Below are 23,322 nucleotides of genomic sequence, written 5' to 3' on the forward strand. Positions count from 1 at the left end.
CACTGGTACCTTGGTTCTCGAATTTAATCCATTCCGGGAGTCCGCCTGATTCCCGAAACCGTTCAAAAACCAAGGTGCGGCTTCTGATTGGCTGCAGGAGCTTCCTGCCCTCAAGCAGAAGCTGTGGAAGCCACAGAAACCACGTTGGACGCTCGGCTTCTGAAAAACGTTTGCAAACCGGAACACCTACTTCCAAGTTTGCGGCGTTTGGGAGCCAATTTGTTCGACAACTAAGCTGTTTGCAAACCAAGGTACCACTGTTCCACTTTAAAAGTTAAAATAAAAGAGATCTGTATTAAAAGAGCCTGAGTAGACACTCAAGCAAACAATGTGCCTTGCTAGGATAGACCAAGGTCTACCTTAACAAGAATCCCAGCTCCTAAGAGGCACCAAGACTTCCCACTAGAAATTGGCCAATAAGTCACCAATCAACAATGACCTTCAGTACATTGTGACCACCCACCTAAGAATTCTTCACCAACGAAACTCTAATCCTACATAACCCTTGCCAACTTCACCCTCCAAGCAAACACAGCTTGCTTTCAAAACTTTTTGTGTGCTTCATTAGACACAATCCCACATCTTGGCTTCAGTTTCCTTTCAGGGACAGAAGTACTGTAGCTTCTCAGTCACTTGAAGCACAGACTAACACCGTCCTATTCCTACAGGTGTATCATCATCATAGAAGTCATTCCGTGCTCATTTGCACTGTTATCAAGGAAACTAACTGTCTGCAGGCTTCAGCATATTCCTGGAAGGAAATCTTCCTATTCAAGATGGTTATTTTTTTTCTGCTGAAGATACATTTCCAATAAACTACTCTAGACTGTACTATAGTATCCATATATTTTATAGTATCAAACAAAATATAGGGAAACTCCCTGCAGGCGCTGCATCACTAAGGATCAAACTAGATGCGATGTTATTTATGCCGTTTGGCCTTGTGTGGCTGACTGCTGTGTGCTTTATAATAGCTGGCTGGTGGCAGGCAAATTGTACAGGAACTGTGGTGAAGTGGGGCTTTAACCTTTGCTCCCACTGTGTTCCCAAATAGAATTAGCCCCTTCCACTGCTCCTGCTATTTGCAATGGGAGGAAAGTTTCTATTGACACCAATGGATGTTTTCCTTCCATTGTGAGTAACAGGCATGGGTCTTCCTTGATTTGCATCAGGACCACAGTGGGGGTATTGGATTAAAGTCCTTCATCCCCTGAGCCATGGTCCTGATGCAACTCACTCTCTCCTTGCCAACCGATGCCACCTCAGCTATTTCCCAGACTACTCTGAAAATAAAACCCAGACATGCAAGACCAAAGAAAATGAATAATGCCACACCTAGGTTGACCCAAAGTTACTGCAACCAGGATAACCGCAGGGAAAGCAAGGAAGAAATCCAGGCTATACTTACGTCCTGACTAACCTGTAAAGACACAGTGTGGTAACTGGCAGGGATGCTCTCATCCTCATCATCCTCATCGCTGGCCGAGCGGTGCTGATGCTGGCTAGATGCCCTCAAGTGCCTCAGAGAACTCTCCTTTGCTTTCTTCTTGAAACGGGTCGATTTGGGGTCATACTTGTGGCTCTTCCCTCGCTTTTCCTGGGACTTGCACCCTAAGAACAAGAAGAATTTCTCTAGCTTGTGGTTCTCCAGGAACACCTTGTGCCTGATTCTAATGCTAAATAAACAACCTGAACCCTTCAGCTCAGGGATCCCCAGGCGTGAAACATTAAAGGAGGAAAGCTCCAGCATTTCGGATGGGATGCTAAGTTCTCCCTCTGACCACTCACTGCTGTTTCACCACCAATCCATGAGCTCCGAGCCTTCATCCTTTGTGGGTTCCCTAGCTGGTGCCTCCCATCATTCCTCTGTGTTCAGCCAGCCCATGACAGCAGGTCTAGTTGATCTGTCTTTTTTATAAGAACAAAACAAAAAAAAACAAAACCAACCCTCACCTAATGGGTGTAGATTGCTCCCTTAATTTGATATAACCCGGAGCCCCACAGCCAAATACTCAGGTTACAGAAAAGTGATGGCCTCACCTCCATTTAGACTGGCCTCTACAAAGATGCGGATAGTTTTGACGCAGAGCTCAAAGTTTTCAGGTGTGACATGGGCAGCATCTCGCACAATGAAAGACAAGGACTCAACACACTTCATGAGCGACTTGGTATTGTGTGGGCCCAGGTCCATCCCCACAGTCAGGCTGTACTGATTCACCAAGGGTGAACTCCCCAGTTTGGAGAGTCCAGCCATGGCCTTTGGGCTGTCAAGGTCATCCTTCCCAACCTGTGAAATGAAAAGTATGTTTGAGTCTAATAGGGCAACTGTCAGCCCTCTCTACAGCCAAGAGAATGGGCTGCATTGCCTGTGCTAACTTCCAATAACCACCTGATATGCCGTTCCAAGTCTCTGGGCTCCTGATTCCTTAGAATGTTGCCTTTTCATAAATAGCCAGATCCCTATGGAGACAGTTGGATTTGGGCCAGTTCACTCAATTCACTTGGCAGAAAAGTCTGTGTTGGAAGGCCTGTTTTTGCAGTCTTCGGACAGAACTATACGGTTGTACTTGCCTTCCCCTGGAATCGGGGTGAAAGGGCTGCCAGAGACTAGCAATGCAAACAAGACTGTTTCCAAACTTAGAAATGGGAGCCTTGATGCAGTGCTAACCTCAAATCTGACTTGGGTTTGGGCTTTCTCTATAGCCTGTTGCCTCAACGAAGACATGCATAAAGCAGGTGGAAGCCTTTGGTACTACTTACCACAAGCCAGCCGCTGTTCATCACATCCACATCTGTCACAGAACGATGCATTTTGCCTTGCTTGCTGTGATCTGCGTACACCTCTGAATCAGAAGTGTAGCCACGATCCAGGCTGGCTTCATTTGGGTGATAGATCTCACTGTCTGACTGAGCCCCTTTAAATAAGCAAAACGGAGTGAGACAAAAGATGCAAGGGAATACCAATTTCATGGCAGCAAAGAGCTGTGCTAGTGGCAACTGTGTATGTCACTGCCAGTTCAGATCCCATCAGCATATATGTGAAATAAAGATTTTTTTGGTCCTAACATGCATCATTTTATACCTGTTTACATTCAGTTGCATTTGCCATTTTACCACCCATTCACTCAGTTTGGAGAGGTCCTTTTGGAGCACCTCAAAATCTATTTTTTTGTTTTAACGATGCTGAACAATTTAGTATCGTCAGCAAACTTGGCCACCTCACTGCTCACTCCTAACCTAGGACCAACGGACGGGGCCACTGCCAAGGACAAATCTTACCTGTGTCATTCTCTGCCCTTGCTGTTGCCTGCAGCGCTGGGGGTGGCTTGACTCCTGAGCCAATGAATTCCAGGAGGCTAAAGAGCGTGTACCAGTCATCTCCAGAATGGATGTTGGCAGCATTGGTCTTGAGAAGTTCATGAAGACCATACGCAATCTGATGACTGGCCCTGTTCAGCATGCTGGGCTTCATCATGAGCAAGATACGCAAGGAAAGCAGCACCTGCTCAGAGAGAAGCAAGGGTGAGTACTAGAGTGTCAAGCTATCTCTCCACCAGCTTCACTCTTGCATTTTGCTTTTATTCTCCGACCATAGTCTGCGTTATGTGAAAGGTCCTTTATCAACACAGGAGGATAAACTGGAGGACCTTTAGGTATTGGAGCTGTCTGTGTGTGTGCTCCTGACATTTTCCTTAGGAAAAAAGTCCTTATGCAAACCTAGGGCTCTCGTGGGCTGCTTCCTCCCTCTTGCACAAGGCTGTCATTGTTTTGGTTATATAAGGACTAGTATTCACCGCTAAACTTCAGAAATAGAGGGAATGATGGGTATTCTGTACTTCAGCCACAAAACGCAAGGAAGAAAGCCATCATTCCAGAGATACTATGAACAAGAGGTCCAACAATAAGAGCAGACCACTCCATGAAGCCCCCTTTACCTGGGCACTGATCTCCTCTCTGCGCAAAAGACGGATTGCCAGCCGCAAGAGCCCCACCACTGCCCTCTCAACTAGGAAGCAATACTCCACAGCATTAACACACAAGTGGTAGAGGTGGTCTCGCACTGCCTGCCATACAAAGGCTACACGGTCCCTAGAGAAAGAGGGAGAGAGGACATTATGACAACAAGACACATGCAAGCACAGCTTCAGAAGACCTGCAACCCAGTTGGGCATGTGCAAATACTTTTATATTCAGATTCACACCAAGAGGGAAGTCAGGTCCCTTGAGTCCACAACTAAACAGGTATGGCAAGAATAAGAGAATATGTCCCCTGTCCAGTACTCTATGAATACAAAGAAAGCTAAGATAGTGTATGAGTTCAATATAAATCTACACATAAAGCAACTATATGGAAGATCATAAAAAGAACAGTTCAAAGCTGGAATGCCTCTGATGGTGCACTTGTATGACTCACCTGTTCTCCAGCACAATCCTCAGAAGCATCTCCAAGCAGAAAGCACAGTCTTCCTCATCATATGTTTCCTCATCAGGAGTCACAGAGATGAGAGCCTGAAGCAAGCAAATAACACCCAGACATATTTAGAGAATGATATGGAATGCAAATTCCCCACAACAGAAGTCTACATATGCTCGATCTCTCCTCAAGGACTTCTTGCAGCAGCAATGGAAATGAAAAAGCAAGGAAGCTCATGTAGGCATAACACTGTACATATATCCTTTGATGCACTGCTGCTGTGAAGTAGCAGGACCACCAGTTCCTGTTCTGATGGATTTATATCCCTGGGGATGCAAAGCCAAATCAATGGCTACAGATCTAAGGAGCACGCCCAACTGGGTTTTTTTTATCTGTCAGCTGCTCTTAGTTTTACTTATGGTGCCAATCCAAACAACTGGACTTCACTATTCAGCATGATGCGCTAGACTTGTATCAAAGGAAGAAAATCTGGTTGCTTCTTTGGAATCCCACCCCCTTTTGCAGTCCCCCACCTTAGAATTTCCAAAGCAGCAGGCACTAAAAAAAAAGAACTTTTAATAGTAGAGCTGCAAAAATGCCAGAAAAGTCCAGGGAAAAGAATTATGCTGAACAAATGTAATAGGAAAAAAGGAGGCGGGGAAATGGATTAAAAATAATCCAAGTTCACAATGAATGATTCAAATTATCCAAGTAGAAAATCAAACAAACCACTAGGAGACTGTATGAAAAGGAGCTCCTAGGAGGTGCTCATTTTTTCAAACTTTGATATGTCTGTCTATCAGGCTAAGCAGTGGAATGAAACCCAATTGTGTGGAGTAACACTGTAAAACAACCTAGAGAAGGTTTCAGAGGCCTCTGCAACGGATGAACCTCTGGCTCATTAGTCTCACATGGAAACCTCCAACTCAGGAACTGGCCAGGTCTCCCGTGGGCAACGTGTGCCAACACAGCATGCAGTACTTCCATGGTGTTTGGGCAAGATGGCTCCCTGTTGACTTGAGCACACAGTTCAAGATCATACCCATGCAGTTCATATACACTAAACCTATATGGGACACGTATTCACCTTCATTAGCTCCTGCAGGGACTCCAGTTGCAGAAACTTGCTTTCAGTTATCAACTTCTCTGGGTCACATTGCTATAGAGGATAAAGTGGAAAAAGGATGTGTGTTAGGAAGAAAACAAGGCCTAGCGGTGCCAGCGATCTCTCCTGGAACTTACAAAGTACAAAAAGAAGGAGGAAGTGTCCTTGAGCAGATCCAGAATTAACTGCCCTGCCACCAAGTCCCCCACACCAGTTAAGGGGAAGGGCCTCTGATTTGAACCCAGCACCATTATTTATGGAAATTAAGACATAAAAGGACACTCAAGTTAAGGTGCACCAAACCTTTTTTTTAATGGCTCAATAAAGCTTCAATAGGGGACACGGGTGGCGCTGTGGGTTAAACCACAGAGCCTAGGACTTGCTGATCAGAAGGTTGGTGGTTCGAATCCCCATGACGGGGTGAGCTCCTGTTGCTCGGTCCCTGCTCCTGCCAATCTAGCAGTTCGAAAGCACGTCAAAGTGCAAGTAGATAAATAGGTACCACTCCGGCGGGAAGGTACATGGCGTTTCTGTGCGCTGCTATGGTTTGCCAGAAGCGGCTTAGTCAGGCTGGCCACATGACCCAGAAGCTGTATGCCGGCTCCCTTGGCCAATAAAGTGAGATGAGCGCCGCAACCCCAGAGTCGGCCACGACTGGATCTAATGGTCAGGGGTCCCTTTGCCTTTACCTAAAGCTTCAATATATATATATTTAAAAACCATCATACTGATCAACAGTACCCTAGTTCAGTGTTGAGGCACCAGAACTTTAAGCAAGCTCTTTGGGTTTTTCTATCTGCCGTGAATCACAATACTGAAAAGAGGAGAGGGGGAAAACACCCACAGCTCACAAAGGGCAGCAGGGAGCTCATTTTACTGTATGTCTAAATGGCAGAATGACTTTTTTGTCATGAAGGGCATAAACATTAAAAAGCCTCCCCAGAGGACCCTGAAGGGCATGTGGCAACCAGAGGAACTGTACCCACTGTGACTGGGGAGAAAAATGAGATGTTTATTCCTATAGAATCACACCCATCAGTTTGAAACCAGGGCAAGGCATGGGAACAAAACTCAGCCAAGTAACTTTGAGCAAGTTATTCTCTCTCAGCCCAACTACAACTTTCGGCTCTTCGGAGGGAGAACAGGATACAGCTCCAGCCGCTATAATAAATAAATGGTTCCTTGGAGAGAATGCACTACCCCAGATAAACTTATATTATGCTAACTATGTGGGCACACAGAAGTTGCATTTAATTCTCATCATTTGCTATAAGAAGAGAGCCTGTTCAAACAAGAGCTGTCTAAGTGCAGTTCTGGCAGGTGGGCAAGCAGAGCCCACTGCCCTCCTGTATATATGCCCTCCCAGCTTGCTGACCATGAATTACCTTAATACACTCCAGGGCCATTCTCTTTGCCTCCTGGTTCTCCGTAGATGGCCCCCTCATACCAGATTGTTCTGTGCCACTGAGTGTCAGCCAACTAACGAAACTCAGCATTGTGGACTCGCCACTAGAAGAAAAAAGTACATTTGGTCATATGAAGGGCATACTGATATACGGTATCATATCTTATATCTACATAACAATTCAAGATTTTGATTGCCTGTACTTATGTCGCCCAAACTGCACCACCTGTGCAGAAGCACTCCGTTTTGTGGTGGGATCACACCTGTTCTACTCCACTTCTGTTCTTTGGGGGAAAGTGCCTGTGCTTATGTAGCCAATACGACAACACCAACACACACAAGATTCCTGGTAACCCCAAAAGTTTGCAGAAGTGGGGGGGGGGGAGTATCTTCATGCAGGGGAACCAAGTGGTGGAACACATCCCCAACCAAAGAAACAGCCCAATGAGGACTGCATGCTCAGAGGGCACCAAATGCTAACTAGCACCATCCACACTCAACACGGAGGTACCAGGAGACTTAGAGGAAATAATGATTAGACTATTAAGGGAAAATCTAAAGATTGGGGGGAGGGGGATAGAATAGAGTATCCCGAAATAGGGCATGACTGTGCAGGCTGGTGGAACAGGGGTGTGCCATATTACAATATTTTGTTACAGATCTTACTTGTGTTCTCTAGCACCTGATAGCTTATATCTGGCAACAGAAGAACATATTTGCCTGCCAATGTGTAAACATTCTCCAGACCACTCACCGGTTGGAAGGTGTCTCCTCGCGTTGCAGAGAGATCTTGCCATTGGGATCTACAAAATCTTCAACCTGGAAATTAAGCCAATACGTCATGTGTATTAACCAAACCAGGGGTTTAATTTGGTCCTTTGGGTTCACAACTCCCTCTTCCCTTCTCAAATTGACACTCTCATTGGAGCATCCCTGTTTAGCACAACAAACCATGGGCCGCTGTAGGTAAAATGATTGCCCCTTAGAAAGCAGTGCTTCTTGGAACTGAGCTAAATCTTTTTTTTTTTTAAAGATATTTATTACATTTTCAAATATTACACAAGTAACAACCATAATAACAAAAAATAACAAAAACAAAATAACAAAAAACAAAACAACAAACAAGTATATTTTCAGTCTCTTATTTTCATATATCTTACTTCCCCGACCTCCTCATACCTCCCCTTTCTGTATTCCAGTTTCTAAATTATCAGTTCAACAAATCCTCTCCCTTATTCTCAGAATAGTTTTCGCCTTTCTTTTCTTTTTACATAAACAATACCGCTGAAACCACTGAGCTAAATCAAGTCTGATTACTATTCAGAGATACTGCACACTTTAGGTGATGTTAACTAACTCCCATGCTGCTTGATTAACTTTGCCTACCCTACCATTAATCATCACTGGTTCTAAGGAAGGCACTATTTGCCTGTTCATGGGCTTTAATGGCTATTGCACTGTCTATAGAATAAACAGAGAGGAAGGAGAAGGGTCACATGGCAGTTTCTTTAACAGGAATGAGAGTTCCATAATGTTAAGCAATTTTAGTAGCATAAACTGGTTACAAGTCTAAGGATTTATTAGTCACATGTTTTAAGGATTTTTAGTCACATGCTTTTCAGATAAAATGCCCTATTTTGTGCTTTTCCCCATCTCACATAGTCCAATTTTTAAAATATATTCTTCTCAATTTAGAAGTTCTGGCCCAGCAAGATTCTGCTCTAGACCACTTCTACCATCCAAACGAAAAAAATCTTAATTGAGTGCAGTTATCTCTCTAGTAATCAAATCCACAAGCATATAACATCCACATCATCTCTGTTACATCTCTAGCATTAACAATAAGTTATTTTGGTTCAATACATGTGCTACCTGCCAATAGTGCAGCACCTAAGAACAGAGATTCGTGAACACATGGAACTGCTTATCCCAAGTAGGACCATTTAGTCTTTCCTAAGCCCTGCTATCAAGCATTCTTTATTCATCTGGAAATGCCAGGTTTTAACTCTGGGATCTTCTGCAAGGAATGTGCCACTACTGAACTATAACCCCTCATCAGTCTATTACTGATAATAAAGTTTTAAAGATATTTCTATCTTTTATTTCATCCTACAGTGGTGCCTCGCAAGACGAAAAGAATCCGTTCCGCGATTCTCTTTGTCTAGCGGTTTTTTCGTCTTGCGAAGCAAGCCCATTGACAGCTTAGCGGATTAGTGCTACAGCGGTCTAGCGGCTTCTAGCGATCAGCTGTTAAGCGGCTTAGCGGCTTAGGAAAAGGGGGGGAAAGCGAAAAAAACCCGCGGGGACTCGCAAGATTTTTTCGTCTTGCAAAGCAACCCCATAGGGAAATTCATTTTGCGAAGCGCCTCCAAGGCGGAAAACCCTTTCATCTAGCGGGTTTTCCGTCTTGCGAGGCGTTCGTCTTGCGGGGCACCACTGTATTATTGTTTCAACAACCCATATACGTCCCATACGCTCTCAACCCAATTAGCCTGGCATCTGCCATCAATTTACCTCCACCATGGTCTTTGGCAACAGCTCTGCTCTGAAAAGTTGTAGCATGGCCTCCATGATGTTTTTCCAGCCCTCTCGCAAAATGTCACCATGGCGATGAGCCAAGTGGAACACAGTCTTTGCTGCAATATGAGCTTTGGGATTGCTTCCAAAAACTGTAGGCAGATTCTCAATGGACTGCAGGAGAAATGGTAAAGAGAAGTCAGGGGTGAGTGGGGAGAAGCTCAAAACAAACCAGTCAGGCCATTCAGTGGAACGTCATCAACAGGCTGATCACAACCCTTCCTGGAGGACTTGCACCATAATTCATGCTTCTGTAATTTCACAGATTGCCTACTGTAATGTGCTTTATGTGGAACAGCTCTTTAAAACAAACTGAAATTTTCAGCTCAGGAATTCACCTCCATAAGCACACAACCTGGTCCAGGATGGCTTCCTGTCAGGCCTCCTTTACAATTGTCAGTTTCACAGATGGTCTATCACCTATGTAAATCAAGGTGATCTGATTCCACTGGAACTTGAGCAGAGCCTTTACCTTTCTTGGACTATCAATTCTCTATGATCACACCAGGATGAATGTTAAGGTATGTGAAGCAGGATGTTCGCAATGGCTGTACAGTGGTACCTCGGGTTAAGTACTTAATTCGTTCCGGAGGTCCATTCTTAACCTGAAACTGTTCTTAACTTGAAGCACCACTTTAGCTATTGGGACCTCCCGCTGCCGCTGCACTGCCGCCACACGATTTCTGTTCTCATCCTGAAGCAAAGTTCTGAACCCAAGGTACTATTTCTGGGTTAGTGGAGTCTGTAACCTGAAGCGTATGTAACCCGAGGTACCACTGTACTAGAAGTAAGAAACTTTCTCTATGGAGTGGCTCAGAAGGCATCAGGGATTTCGGCTTTCCCCCCTAGCTGCCCTTCATGCTTTAAACGGCCTTCCATGCAAACACCTTCCTTATTTCTTTTAAGTCACTCCCAGAATGGGGAACCTCCAGGGGTTCCAATTTGGTTCACCAAGCCATTAAAAAAAAGCCCAACAATCATCTGACATCACCCTAAGGGCAAGTAATGGCAGCCGATGGGGAGGGGTTCAATTCAGTTCAGCTGTGGGGAACAGGCATATACAGTTGTTCCCTGCAGAAAGCAGGATCTAATCCTCCATTCCCCCACTCATCAGCTGATATGTGGGATGGGGGCTGCTGTAGGGAACTCCCGCACACAGCTCAACGCTGCAGAAAGCAGGTGTTAACTCCCGTAAACACACCATCAGCTGACGAGTATTGACCATGGTTCCGTTTAGAATCAGTCTCACACCATTTCCTTTCATTTGCAGACTCACCTCACTGCTAAGAGCTGTGAACTTGCAGAGAGAAATTATGAGGTTGTCAAAAACATCACTGAGGCCATAATGGGCAGAAATCATGGCACATTTTCTGAAAAAGACAAACCACAGCAATGTAAGAGGCAACACACAGTGCATTTTCTGTAGGACCTCTAGGGTCCTCACACCACCCTTCAGTGGAAAACTTGCATCAAATTTGATAATTCAATTCTAGCTGGTAACATTCAAATGACAAATTTTGTGTTTGTATGTTTTAATGATGGCAGTCAAATTTCAGAAGCTCGGGATATGATGGAACTTAATTGTGAATTAAATGAGGCAGAAACCACAGTGGTAATACAGCTCAATGGCAACTAGGATAAGCATTTCTGTCTGCTAGTAGACACTTGTAAAAATGGCTGTGCAGAAATTCATATTCCAGTCTTGCCTACCCATGAATAGATATTCAGTAGGCTTAAGCAATATATACCTCACTCATTTACTAGACAGTGCCAGCTAATTTTCCCTGGATGCAAAAAGCTTTAATCTAAGTAAAAACAATTTCTATATATACAAAACGAGTCTCTGCTGGATGTTGTGAAGGAGCATTACCTGAAACCAGAGATGGCCTTCTGAATGATCGTTTCATCCAGGCTCTTGTCAAAAACATAGGACAGAGCTGCCACAGTGGGCCCCCAGGTCATGGCAAAGAGGTCGTGATCATAACTTCCACGTGGGACATGAAGAAAGATTCCTTCATCAGTGACTCCACGATGCAGCAGCACACTCCACACGTAGTTTTCCTTTACTAGGCCCGTCTGCTCCTCTGGCATCACAATCTCTTCATTTCTACCCAAGATGAGGACAGAAATATTGTGTTTACATATTAACATTCGGCATCAATGCACAATTGTTGGTACCCAACATAATGCACTGTGTGTCTTATTTACAACAAGTTGAATGAGCTGGGGAAAGAAGGGTAGAACAGGCTGGCCTAACATCAACCAGGGGCAGGTGTGGGGAAGCTGTGGCCCTCCAGATGTGCCTGAACTACAACTCCCATTAGCCTCAGCAAGTATATGATGGGCAACATCTGAAGATCCAAAGGTTCTCCACACCAGAAGTGAGTGTGTGTGGAACTGCTAACTCCCTCCCTCTCCAAGGGGAAACGCCAAAGCACTTACTTGATGGCATGGTACATGTCCTCCAGCATGTCCTGCTCAAAGTCTTTGCCTCCATTTACCCCTTTCAGATTTTTTCGGAATTCCTGTTAAGCAGTAGCAACAGAAAGCAGAATATTACGTTGTGATCGCCGCCTCAAAACAGACATCACAACTATTTTAACATGTCACTAGGTACTGGCGCGCAAAATGTCACTAACAAATTGATTCCTATGGGGTATCCCAAATCAATTTACAACGTAATGAAGTATATATAAAACAAGCTGCAGAAAGAAAAACAATCTAAAGCAGGCATAGGCAAACTCGGCCCTCCAGGTGTTTTGGGACTACAACTCCCATGATCCCTAGCTAACAGGACCAGTGCTCAGGGGTGACGGGAATTGTAGTCCCAAAAATATCTGGAGGGTCGAGTTTGCCTATGCCTGATCTAAAGAAAAGCAATTATGTATATGCAAAAACTGTTTGGAAAAACAGCATCATCACATACATGAAGTCCATTCAAATCCAATGCATAAACAAATTGGAACAATGATCTCCACTTAGAAAGCTTATTGAAAGAGGGATGTCATTAACAGGCACCGAAATACAACAGAGAAGGTGCCTGTCCCTTATACAGTGGTACCTCGGGTTAATACTTAATTCGTTCCGGAGGTCAGTACTTAACCTGAAACTGTTCTTAACCTGAAGCACCACTTTAGCTAATGGGGCCTCCTGCTGATGCTACGCCGCTGGAGCACAATTTCTGTTCTCATCCTGAAGCAAAGTTCTTAACCTGAAGCACTATTTCTGGGTTAGCAGAGTCTGTAACCTGAAGCGTATGTAACCTGAAGCGTATGTAACCTGAGGTACCACTGTACAATGAGAGGGAATTTTAGAAGCTAGCTGCTACTACACTAAAATCCCAAGCCAGCTTTCTCTTGACAGGATGGTATCTGCAAAATCTTTCCTGCAAAACACAGCACCTTGTGGGTACATAGGGGTATATAGGGGATGAAAGCATCTTTTAGGTACACTTGAATTATCAGTTATCAATTTGGCAATTTGCAGGCAAGTTTTAGTATGATGTACAGCAACAACGTGCCTTCTGAAAGGCCACTGGGGGGCTATTCTACTATTATGTTTTAAAATACTACAAGTCAAAGAGAAAGAAAGAAGAGCAATCATGGCGGTGGAGAAAGAAGAGACCTCAGTGATGTGAAAGCCAGCAAAAACGTCTAGATATGCAGAGTGTGTGAAGACATCAGAGCTCACCTCTAGAGTCATAGGTACACTCTGCTTGCGAACATTATGATTGTGTTGGTCAGTATTCAGCATGATAACGGCATAGGCAAGGGCAAAGCAAGCATCACTATTGGCAAACGGAGACCCATTCGCTTTCTGAAATGTAAAATGACAATACAAATTGGACACATTACAATCTAAATGCAACACTTAATTCCTATTTATGTCATTTCTAGCATCTGGATGGCAAGTGTTATGTTGCCCCAGACTGTCTTTTTCATATTATTTTTATTAAGTATCCAAAAATATTTCAAAGCATTTATTATTATATACCTTTCTTTTAACATCCGAAGTTTCTTCTTGATTTCCCACCTCTCCTTTCCTGATGTTTGTTTTTAACTTCTTTTTATTAGCTATTTTATAACACATATATTTGTATTATCTAAACCCCACTACCATTAAATCTTTCAGTAATCCACTGCTTATATTTCAAATCTGGCCCGTGACTTCATATATGGGTGATAATTTGATAGAAAAACCATCAGTGGTCTCCATTCTTCCTTAAACACTTTGTCATTATGCCCTCTTAATTTGGCAGTTAACTTCACCATTTCAGTATAGTCCATCACCTCAGATTTTCTTGTTACATACATTCACTTTTGTTTCAGCTTGTCACTTGCTACCAGTTTTTTATTTTTGTTGTTAAGTTGCTTTGAGGCTCCTTTGTTGCAAAAAGCAAAGAATAAATTAAACTAGTGACAACAACAACATCTCTCAGACATAATATTCAAGCTCACTGTGCTACGAGGTAGAATGAACACATCCTGACTAAAATCAGTCATTTCTTCCCATGCTGACCAACTGCTGCAGAGAAGACTAGAGAAGTGTTGCTTCTCGACAATTTCAGAACTTACGCGCCAATGTTCTGTAAAGACTTCCAACAGCCTATGGATTACAGGGGCCTCTCCTGGCAACCTGAAAGCTTCCAAGTAGAGTCGCAGGGCTTCGTCTAATCGCAAGCCTTGAAAACCGAAAGTCCTGAAACATGAGCAGCAAAAGTGGCTTGAAGAAAGTAGCTTGCAAGCAGTCACATACCCCAAAATCTTTTAAGGGTCAAAATACAGAAAAGTTTTCCAAACTATGACTTGACAGTATGGAGTTCAATTTCTCTAGGCTTTGGTTTTTTTTCTGTTTTAATGTGCAGTCTACAATGATGCTATGGGACGTGGGTGGCGCTGTAGGTTAAACCACAGAGCCTAGGACTTGACGATCAGAAGGTTGGTGGTTCGAATCCCCGCGACAGGGTGAGCTCCCGCTATTCGGTCCCAGCTCCTGCCAACCTAGCAGTTCGAAAGCATGTCAAAGTGCAAGTAGATAAATAGGTACCGCTCCAGGGGGAAGGTAAACAGCGTTTCTGTGCACTGCTCTGGTTCGTCAGAAGCGGCTTAGTCATGCTGGCCACATGACCCGGAAGCTGTCTGCGGACAAACGCCGGCTCCCTCGGCCAATAAAGCGAGATGAGCACCGCAACCCCAGAGTCGGTCACAACTGGACCTAATGGTCAGGGGTCCCTTTACCTTTACCTACAATGATGCTAAACATCCTGGCAAAGGAAAGGAGATGAGGATAGCATTGCTTTGACCACAGAGTAGCTCACCCATGCCATAAGGCTCAGCCAACCTCGGATGCTCTTGCTGAAAGCTATTCTCTCTTACTTTTGTCGAAGAGTCAGCATTTTTTATTTGTAATTATTTATCAAATGGTTCCAGGATGGGTTACAAAAATACAGGGTGGAATCCAATGTTGTGCTCCGCATGTCAGCAGAAGCATTTCTGTTTGTCAGACAGAATGAGCCCCCTCATCCTCCCCCAGTACACTGTTCTGGGGATTCTCCTGACCCTCCAGAGAGGATTTGGTTGGGAGGGGGGAGGGGGTTGCAAAGGATGCACAAGAGGAAGGGGGGAAGCAGCATTGCACTAGCAGGAGCCCTTGCGCTGATTTCTACTAGCGTGCTGGGTTAGCTTAATCCAGGCCATAACCATTAAATTAAATTACAATGCAAAATAAAAATAATGAAATAAAAAACACTAATTATGAAGTTAAAACAACAACAACACAGCACCACAGAATGTATTGTAATTAAGTTTATTAAAATCAAGGTCCTTTGAAAACAGGCTACCTCTATGGTGGTTAGAGCTAAGGGTTTCATGCAGTGAATAATTCAGGAGATCCAGAACACAATCCAGAAGGTGAATTTTCCCATGCCAGGACTTTCTAACTGGTTTCCTGTTTATGACCAATCCAAACATTTCTACTCACCCCACAAAACTTTCCAGCAAGTCTACGTTCTTCCGGTCACTCACAAATTCTCCAATCATTTTCTTGTCCAGTCGAGGATTCTCCCTCAGCCACTTTGCTACTTCATTATTATCCATGGGGGTAGCCAAGAGGTTTTTCTCCTGAAGAAACTGTATCCCTTTCTTTGGCTTTTGATTGAACAGCTCTGAACCACTTATCAAGAGCTAGAAAAAGTCAAAACAATACAATTAACAGAAGACATCCTACATAGTTAATATTATCCTAATAGCCAATTTGTGTCATATCTTCAATAACCTATTTCCTTTAGGTTTTTAGATTTGCATTTTACCTTCTGTCTAAAGTCCTCTGTGATGCAACACATTCATAAAAAGCAACTTTTAAAATGTGTTCTTTGTCATAAAAGCATGTTTCAGTATTTTCAAATAGAATAGAAAGTATTTGTCTTTGTTTTTGGCGGTAAGGTCGAATGTTGAAAATGTTGAAAACAAGAGTCTAATTGTTTTCATCTGACACTATCCACATAAAATGTTGAAGCAGGATGATAACTTTGTTTTGCTTTAGGAATAATTCAGCACAAGGTGTGCCCTAGTCTTTCAAAACCTAAAGTAGTAAGAGATGATCCGAAAACAATTTAAGACAACCAGGTCTCTGTTGTCACAGCAATTCAAATATTGTCAATATATAAATAAAATTTAACAAGTTCATCTTTTAAGGTTCATCTTCTAAAGGGATATGGCCACTTGTTGAATAAACAGAGAGCGTACATGTTAACCATTATTCACATTTGTCAAAACTGAGTTTCTGAAGCTCAGGAATACGTAATACAAGTAGATAATGTCATAAGCAGCTACCCAAGAGAGGGTTAACTAAAAGGTTGTGTGTGACTAGAGATCAAACACAAACATCTATGTGAACTTTACTAAAGCACCAGAATAAATGTCAGTCCTCGGTTACTGCCCATCACTAACAGGAAACAACACTTTGATGACTGTAAGACCAATTCCTATGGATACGTACAAAACAGCATCCTTCTTTGTTCCTCTGGCAAAGTCCTGCTTCCCACAATATCTCACCAGGTACAGCAGTCACCGCAACACAATTTTCAATTACTGGTTATTGGCATTCAAGATTCAAAACAGCTTCATGCAGGAACACCTCATTTGAAAACAGGTTCAGAAAGAAAAAGGTTCCACCCTGTGGAATGCCTTCCTATCAGATGTCAAACAGATGAACAACTATTTGACTTTTTGAAGACGTCCAAAGGCAGCCCTGCTCAGGGAAGTTTTTACTGGTTGAAGTTTCATTGTTCTTTTACTACTTTACTGGCAACCCAGTCAGACGGTTGGGGTACAAATAATAAAAGTATGTATGTATTTAAAATACACTCAAAACACTCATCATGCTCCTCTAATATATCTTATATTTTAAAATTGTAAGTCTGAGGGTAAAGTCTGTTCTTTATTGTATGTGTCATGCCTACTCTCATATCTTTCAGATCAACAGCATGCCTTACCTTCTTTTTGCTCTTAATCATTATCAATTCGTGTGTTGTGGGTAAGACGCAGGAAAAGCGAGTAGGCTTCTTTGGAATGGTCTTTTCTGCTAAAAACAAAAGCAGAATGTTTTCACAGTGGATCCTTTCCCACATTTCCCATGATTTACAATATACAGATAAAAACAACTCTCTTTCCACATGACCCCACCCCACAACCCCATCCCAGCATCAATGCTTTTCTCTATAAGCCCAAGTCTTGCAAAGGACTACTTCACACGTTATAGTAGATGGAGGTACAAAGCAAAACATATTCTCCTATATAATTTGAGAAAGTAGCTATCTTTCCCCATCATTTTGTTTAAACAGTGGAAACACAATTTTGGCAACCACAAGTAATGGGGGAAAGGGCAAGTCCACATGTAGCTGCCTCACACATTATGGGATAGAATAAGGTATAGAACATATTTTAAGTCATATACTTACTTCTACTGTAACATATGACATGATCCAGTGACATTTAACCACCCTCACCCCAAATTGTCTACAAATGCCTGACTCAATATATAGAACTTGAAAGGAAATGTGCATCATTTAAATGCTTCACTGGTGCCAGAGACCTCAAGCTGTAGTACAGCTACAGAACGGCAAAAAGAAGTCGACATTTGAAGTGGCCATTGCACACTAATGTTCATCATTTACCTGCGTTATTTCCCAACTCCAAATTCAGACTGTCTTGCTGCTTCATGTGGCTGGCTGTCAAGGAGCCATTAGTGTCTGGCAATTCTGCACCGGGTGATTTGCCATCTGTCAGCAGCCCCTCAACAACTACAGGGGAAAGAAGAGAACCAGAGTTATCCAGAACGAAGTTTTAAAGTCACTGTGTTATTATGCAGATACAGTTATTACTCACTCTGAAGAAACCTAACCATTCGCCTTCAAAGAGAGGAAATATGATTCAACAGAGAATGAATATCCACAGACCAGCTCAAATTCATGCACAAAATTAAAAAATGGAAATGATGAATTAATTCCTTGTTGAGAAAAATCCGATAGAAAGCAAGAAGGCATCATTTAAGATGTTTTGAAGCAATCAGGTCAAGATTAGGAAGGAGGATTTATGGAAAAAGGTAGCAGTATTGTCTAGAACATAGTCAGGAAGGACAGATGTTACTATAAAATTAAGATGAAGTCACCAAATAAAAGGTTCTCACTATGGGTTGTTTCTTTGATGTTACAGGGAGTTTCTGTACTTGGTTTTAGTGCTTCCTTCTCCTGCTGGTAGATGCTGCTGAGCACTTTGGCTTGGCATTGTGCTTCTGTACTATCTATCACTGTCAGTAATGCTTCAAGGGACAGCAGATGAGTAGTGTACAGTTGTCCAGAAACAGGAAAGGCATTCTGGGAAAATCAAGCATAGCTAAGCATTAAATTAGGTTTAATCGTTTGAGCAAGGAAAACTACTCACACAGAAGCTGTTCAGCCCCAAAGCTCTGCACCTCCATGCAAACCTCCCTAGCACTGTCCCATTCCTCAAAAAATCCTCCCCCTGCAAATAACCTGTTCTCTCTCAGGTTGCCCATTAAAGGTAAAACTTCACTAAGTTTCTGAAATGGATTATACTTTGTGGTGGAAGGCAAATTCGCTGCATTTACACCTATGTTTCCTACAGGTAATATTTGAAGGATGAAGGAACAATGCCCATCACCAAACCTTCAGTAAGACACATATCAGAGAGTCAGTCAATTGCAGCTCTTTGTAATGCATCAGCTGTGGAGCCTCATGTGTTTGGTGATATAAGCCCTAAAAACTTTGTGTTCCTTACAATGCTCCAAACAAATATGTCTGTTGTTCTAAAGAAAGAATCCCTATGGTAAAAGTAGATGTGACAGGAGACCTATGATTGGTTCTCCTGCTGTTTTTTATGATTTAAGTGCAGCTTGGGGGTGAGATCCAGCTGGGATACTGTGCAATTACTTTTCATGCCCTCTACCAAAGGTGATTGTATCCTGTGAGGGCAAGACTAGAGATACCTTACTGAATGAGGGTTACCCACACCTCCGCACATCAGCACATGGCTGATATTTCATTCTTCAAACACACTCAGATCTAGTTACATCTGTATTATTATTTTTTTGCTGAGCAATCCTAACGGAAAGACAAGAGCAAAATAGCTCATTTTCAGGACCTTGGATAGCAGTTTGGTGAGGTCTTCAAAGAGGTTAGCACAATAATAGTCACAGTCATAATTTATGTACAGCTCAGTGACAAAACTAGGAATCCTCCAGAGTTGAACGATGGCCTCCAGGGCCATCTCCTTCATCTCATAGGGCATCTTGGGGTTTTCCACTGTGATAATTTCCATCAGCTTCTTTATGTACATCTGGTAGACAAAAGAGACGAGTTCAGTATATGGGATGCAAAACAAGGCAGAGTATTTAATTTCATTTGGGACACCAGTTTACACATAGCACAACTAAACCATCCATAAGCACAAAGGTGAGAAACTATATTTCTGATGAGAGCTGCATTCCTTTGAAGGCAACTTGTTGGGGTCAAATGCCAGCAATGGCAGGGCTAGAATGAGTGATGGAACAACACCCCTTCTCTTTCTCTCTTTCTGCCACCCCCTTTCCCTATTTCCCCCCTCCACACCGTCAGGATGAGATTATACCAAGGACCACATGAAAAGAGGCCAAAGGTGGCATGCAGCTCATGACTACTGACTCCTAGTTTATTGCCATGTGGCCATCCTCAGGAAGTCCAGGCAAAGAGTCAGGCTTGTGTGCTCCTCCTTCCATTTCTTCCCATTTCAAAGAACTTTAATTCAAAGAACCAGGATTTCCGGTTCACATTCAACGCTATGTTGAGATTCTTTGAAACTAAAAGTAGTGTCAGTAGGAGGAGAGGGAAGCATACAAATCTGGCCATGATTGCTGCCATGTGACTCCAACATTCGTATCAAGGCAACTATAGATCTGAGTGCTGCCTCTATGGGAGATGACAGGGAAAGCAACCGAGCAGCCACCACTTCTGTCAATGGACATGGTCTTCCCAGGCACAGCGCCTTCCAATCTTCAGAAAGTCACAAGGTCACCTCCAGTTCACACACACTTTCCTAAATTCTTAGACAGGATTTGATACACATCCATGAACAAAGCCACAAAGCTGTTTAAATTACCTCCTCCAAATACAAGGTAGGCGCACTTCAAAAGACTCACCTCCAGTTGGAATTTCAGGTGTTCTCTCATACTCTCAAAGAGGAGGAAGCAAAGTCTAAGTGAAGCTGAATACAGATTGAGTCGCTCCACATTCAGTAACTAGGAAAGAATTAGAAGTTGAAAGATTGTTAGTGGAGAGATATTCATTTTCCCTCTATTTGAAAAGCAAACCAAAACTGCAATGTAAGTGTTTATTCCAGACCACACTAACACAAGGCCTACAGTGGTGCCTCGCAAGACGAAATTAACTCGTTCCGCGAGTCTTTTCGTCTTGCGCGGTTTTTCGTCTTGCGAAGCACGGTCAGTCGCAACTGCACCTCTTCAAGCGGTTTTAAGAAAAAAGGAAACAAATTCGCAAGACGTTTTCGTCTTGTGAAGCAAGCCCATAGGGAAAATCGTCTTGTGAAGCAACTCAAAAAACGAAAAACCCTTTCGTCTTGCGCGTTTTTCGTCTTGCGAGGCATTCGTCTTGCGAGGTACCATTGTATATCCCTACAGATATTGCCTAATAGACATAAGACTACGATAAGTCCAAAACTCACTTGAAAGAGATATCGACATAATTCTTCTTTCACCAGTCCTAGGAGAGATGGACAGTTTGCAACAGAGGTCAACTCCAGGGCAACAGTGAGCAGCTGCAACCCCATGTGGATCATCACTTCTGAGTTGTGGCGATCGTGTGGGTTAGTGAGAGAGATGAGGAAGCGGAGTAGTTCTCGGATACAGGGCAACCCATAGGGTACTAACGCTGTGCCTGGAATGGGGAGGGAGTATAAGTAGAAAGGTCACAATTATAGCACTTCTGAGCCAACCTCTTTCCAATAAGCCCAAGAGATTTTTAAAATAAAACTATTACTGATAAAGACAAATGCTAGGTACTTCCCCCCGCCCCCCATCAATGAGTGGGATGGATAGAAGCAAACAAAACTTGCTTTTATTTCAAAGCACTCACCTTCTTTCTGAGAGCACTGGGTAAACCTCACTCCCCGGGGATTGACATAGTCCATGTCATGAACAGACGCAGAGTCTGAGTGTTCAGCTACAGCTGTACACTCCTCCAGAACTTCAGGGATAGACTCCACTGAGGCAGATGGCGTCTTTTCTTCCCGGGGGCATTCATTCTTTAGTCACACAAATTAACAATACAGGAAAATTAGTATAAGCTAACATTACTGCATGAACAGTTCATTGACACAAGCAACCCTCTTCATTCAGATAATATCAATTTTCATAATCAGACTACATACCTCAATGTTTGGCTGAGTGGCTAGACATCAGACATCTAAATTAGCAGCAAAGGCTGGTCTATATTTGAAGGCTAGGCTACTTATACTGTTGTGGAATTGCTCTGCTACTTCAGAATGTGTGTGTTATTCTTAACCCAAACCTATCCAACTAGTTGAAGACCAGAGTAGCCTGAACTTTCCTTTAGGTCAGCTGATTGCACAAACTATATTCCCGATGAGCAGTTTATCACAAACTAGCTTAAGTTCATACCTGGGGCTCTAGCTGCTCTCTAGCTCTAGACTCAGTTAAAGGCACTGATGTACTGATTCCTAAAGGGTTGACCAACTGCAAGTCCGTAAGATCTTCCTTAGAGCTGATCTGAGAGGAGCTCTCTAAACCACTGTCAGTGGAAGGGCTGACTGTAGTAGATGCGTTTTCTGAACTTCCAGATGAGACGGGAGAAGGTACATCAATGAAATTAACTCCACCTGTTGATAAGAAACAGCAGCATTAAGTAGTAGCTATGCACCCATTATGAAGCAGCTCAGGACCACATTCCCACTTGTGTATGCACAGTACATTGGGTTGCTACTAATTACTTCGCCTGACACAGAATGGGTTGCACAGTGTACTCCACTGGGCTGCACTGGCTTCCTGTTGGCTTCTAGGCACAATTCAAGGTGCAATTCTATGAGTTCAGGAATTGCTAATTTAAAATTATTCTTCTTGAAACACCTTTTAAAAATATATGTAATGTTTTGTAATATAATCCCAAGTTTCTTAGCTATTTTCTTGATGAACTGAAAGTTTATTAGCTAATTGTTCATACTTTACTTGCTAATGGTTGTACCACTCTCAAATATCTTATGTCAAGCTAACAATGTATTTTGTAACTGTTGTATATTGTTGTTGTTGCTGTTGTTTAGTCGTTTAGTCGTGTCCGACTCTTCGTGACCCCATGGACCAGAGAACGCCAGGCACCTCTGTCCTCCACTGCCTCCCGCAGTTTGGTCAAATGTCGTATATTAAGAGGTAGATATTTCAAAGACAGCAGCATTAAGTTGCCCTTTAATTTTGTTACCAATATTGCCACTTATAATTTTCTCCTTATTCAGTTACAACCAAGCGGGAAGACTTTATTCGTCTCCCCTACAATCATGGAACAAAGATCCAGAGAGGTGGGGCAGATTTAGGGGGTTGCAACACAGGCTCCGCAGCAGTGGGCCACTCTGTCCAGCTATAATGTGCCAAAGACCAACAAGGAAGCCAACTGGTGTGGGGCTCCCAACAGTCACAGCTCTGTTCGTTCACCAATATCCATACTATTGTGTATTCTGTGGTTGCAGAATCTTTGGAGAACACCTTTTATCAAGAACATGGTTAAGGTTATCATTAGAGTTGGGTTTCCACTTATATGTTATATCACTTGCCGTACCTGTCCCATTGGCAGCAAGTTGCTCTGTTCCTTGAGATACTTTGGCTACATGGCAAGAGTTCCGTGGCGATCTCTTCTGCTTTTTCCACTTTGATGAGTCACTCATTCCCCCAGCTCGCATTTTTAACTATGAACAGCAAAACACATAGAATATCTCTTATAGCCATTCACCGCCACAAGAGAATTGGCAACAGCATTTGATCAGACCTAGAACCCTACGATCATGCCAGCTTACCCATGCTTCCTATCGCATGACTCATGATCTAGCCCAACTTTAGTTGGAAATTCATTATTTGTGTATTACTTCAGTTTATAAAATATATTAAAACTTGTTAGCACAGGGTTAAACTTGCTAGTCTAGGGTTGAGCCTGAATCTCATTGTTGTGTGCCTATGTATGTAAATGCAAACAAACAAACCACTCCTTCAACATTCTCCCACATTCTCGCATAATCAAGAAACGAATCA

General features: G+C 43.0%; 1 protein-coding gene across 22 annotated transcripts in view; it reads right to left on the reverse strand.

Annotated features, from left to right (window-relative positions):
- GBF1 (golgi brefeldin A resistant guanine nucleotide exchange factor 1) overlaps positions 1 to 23,322 on the reverse strand; it is an 84,233-nt gene that overhangs the window by 11,639 nt on the left and 49,272 nt on the right. For 7 of the 22 annotated variants that reach the window (XM_083738200.1, XM_083738199.1, XM_083738209.1 and 4 more), the window contains 25 exons: positions 22,856 to 22,982; positions 21,691 to 21,908; positions 21,146 to 21,314; positions 20,736 to 20,947; positions 20,194 to 20,292; positions 19,161 to 19,355; positions 18,187 to 18,373; positions 17,675 to 17,800; positions 16,994 to 17,082; positions 15,481 to 15,683; positions 14,076 to 14,199; positions 13,192 to 13,317; positions 11,944 to 12,026; positions 11,372 to 11,608; positions 10,778 to 10,871; positions 9,439 to 9,615; positions 7,679 to 7,743; positions 6,905 to 7,028; positions 5,502 to 5,573; positions 4,415 to 4,509; positions 3,936 to 4,089; positions 3,280 to 3,502; positions 2,761 to 2,915; positions 2,041 to 2,287; positions 1,409 to 1,611 (listed from right to left, as the gene is read on the reverse strand). In XM_083738200.1, coding sequence (XP_083594326.1) covers positions 1,409 to 1,611; positions 2,041 to 2,287; positions 2,761 to 2,915; positions 3,280 to 3,502; positions 3,936 to 4,089; positions 4,415 to 4,509; positions 5,502 to 5,573; positions 6,905 to 7,028; positions 7,679 to 7,743; positions 9,439 to 9,615; positions 10,778 to 10,871; positions 11,372 to 11,608; positions 11,944 to 12,026; positions 13,192 to 13,317; positions 14,076 to 14,199; positions 15,481 to 15,683; positions 16,994 to 17,082; positions 17,675 to 17,800; positions 18,187 to 18,373; positions 19,161 to 19,355; positions 20,194 to 20,292; positions 20,736 to 20,947; positions 21,146 to 21,314; positions 21,691 to 21,908; positions 22,856 to 22,982 — 3,804 coding nt within the window. The remainder of the gene's footprint in view (positions 1 to 1,408; positions 1,612 to 2,040; positions 2,288 to 2,760; positions 2,916 to 3,279; positions 3,503 to 3,935; positions 4,090 to 4,414; positions 4,510 to 5,501; positions 5,574 to 6,904; positions 7,029 to 7,678; positions 7,744 to 9,438; positions 9,616 to 10,777; positions 10,872 to 11,371; positions 11,609 to 11,943; positions 12,027 to 13,191; positions 13,318 to 14,075; positions 14,200 to 15,480; positions 15,684 to 16,993; positions 17,083 to 17,674; positions 17,801 to 18,186; positions 18,374 to 19,160; positions 19,356 to 20,193; positions 20,293 to 20,735; positions 20,948 to 21,145; positions 21,315 to 21,690; positions 21,909 to 22,855; positions 22,983 to 23,322) is intronic. The other 15 variants (XM_083738203.1, XM_083738192.1, XM_083738197.1 and 12 more) reach the window with 3 other exon arrangements.

This window comes from Podarcis gaigeae, assembly GCF_964106915.1.
Source record: "Podarcis gaigeae genome assembly, chromosome: 5".
Classification (NCBI taxonomy): domain Eukaryota; kingdom Metazoa; phylum Chordata; class Lepidosauria; order Squamata; family Lacertidae; genus Podarcis; species Podarcis gaigeae.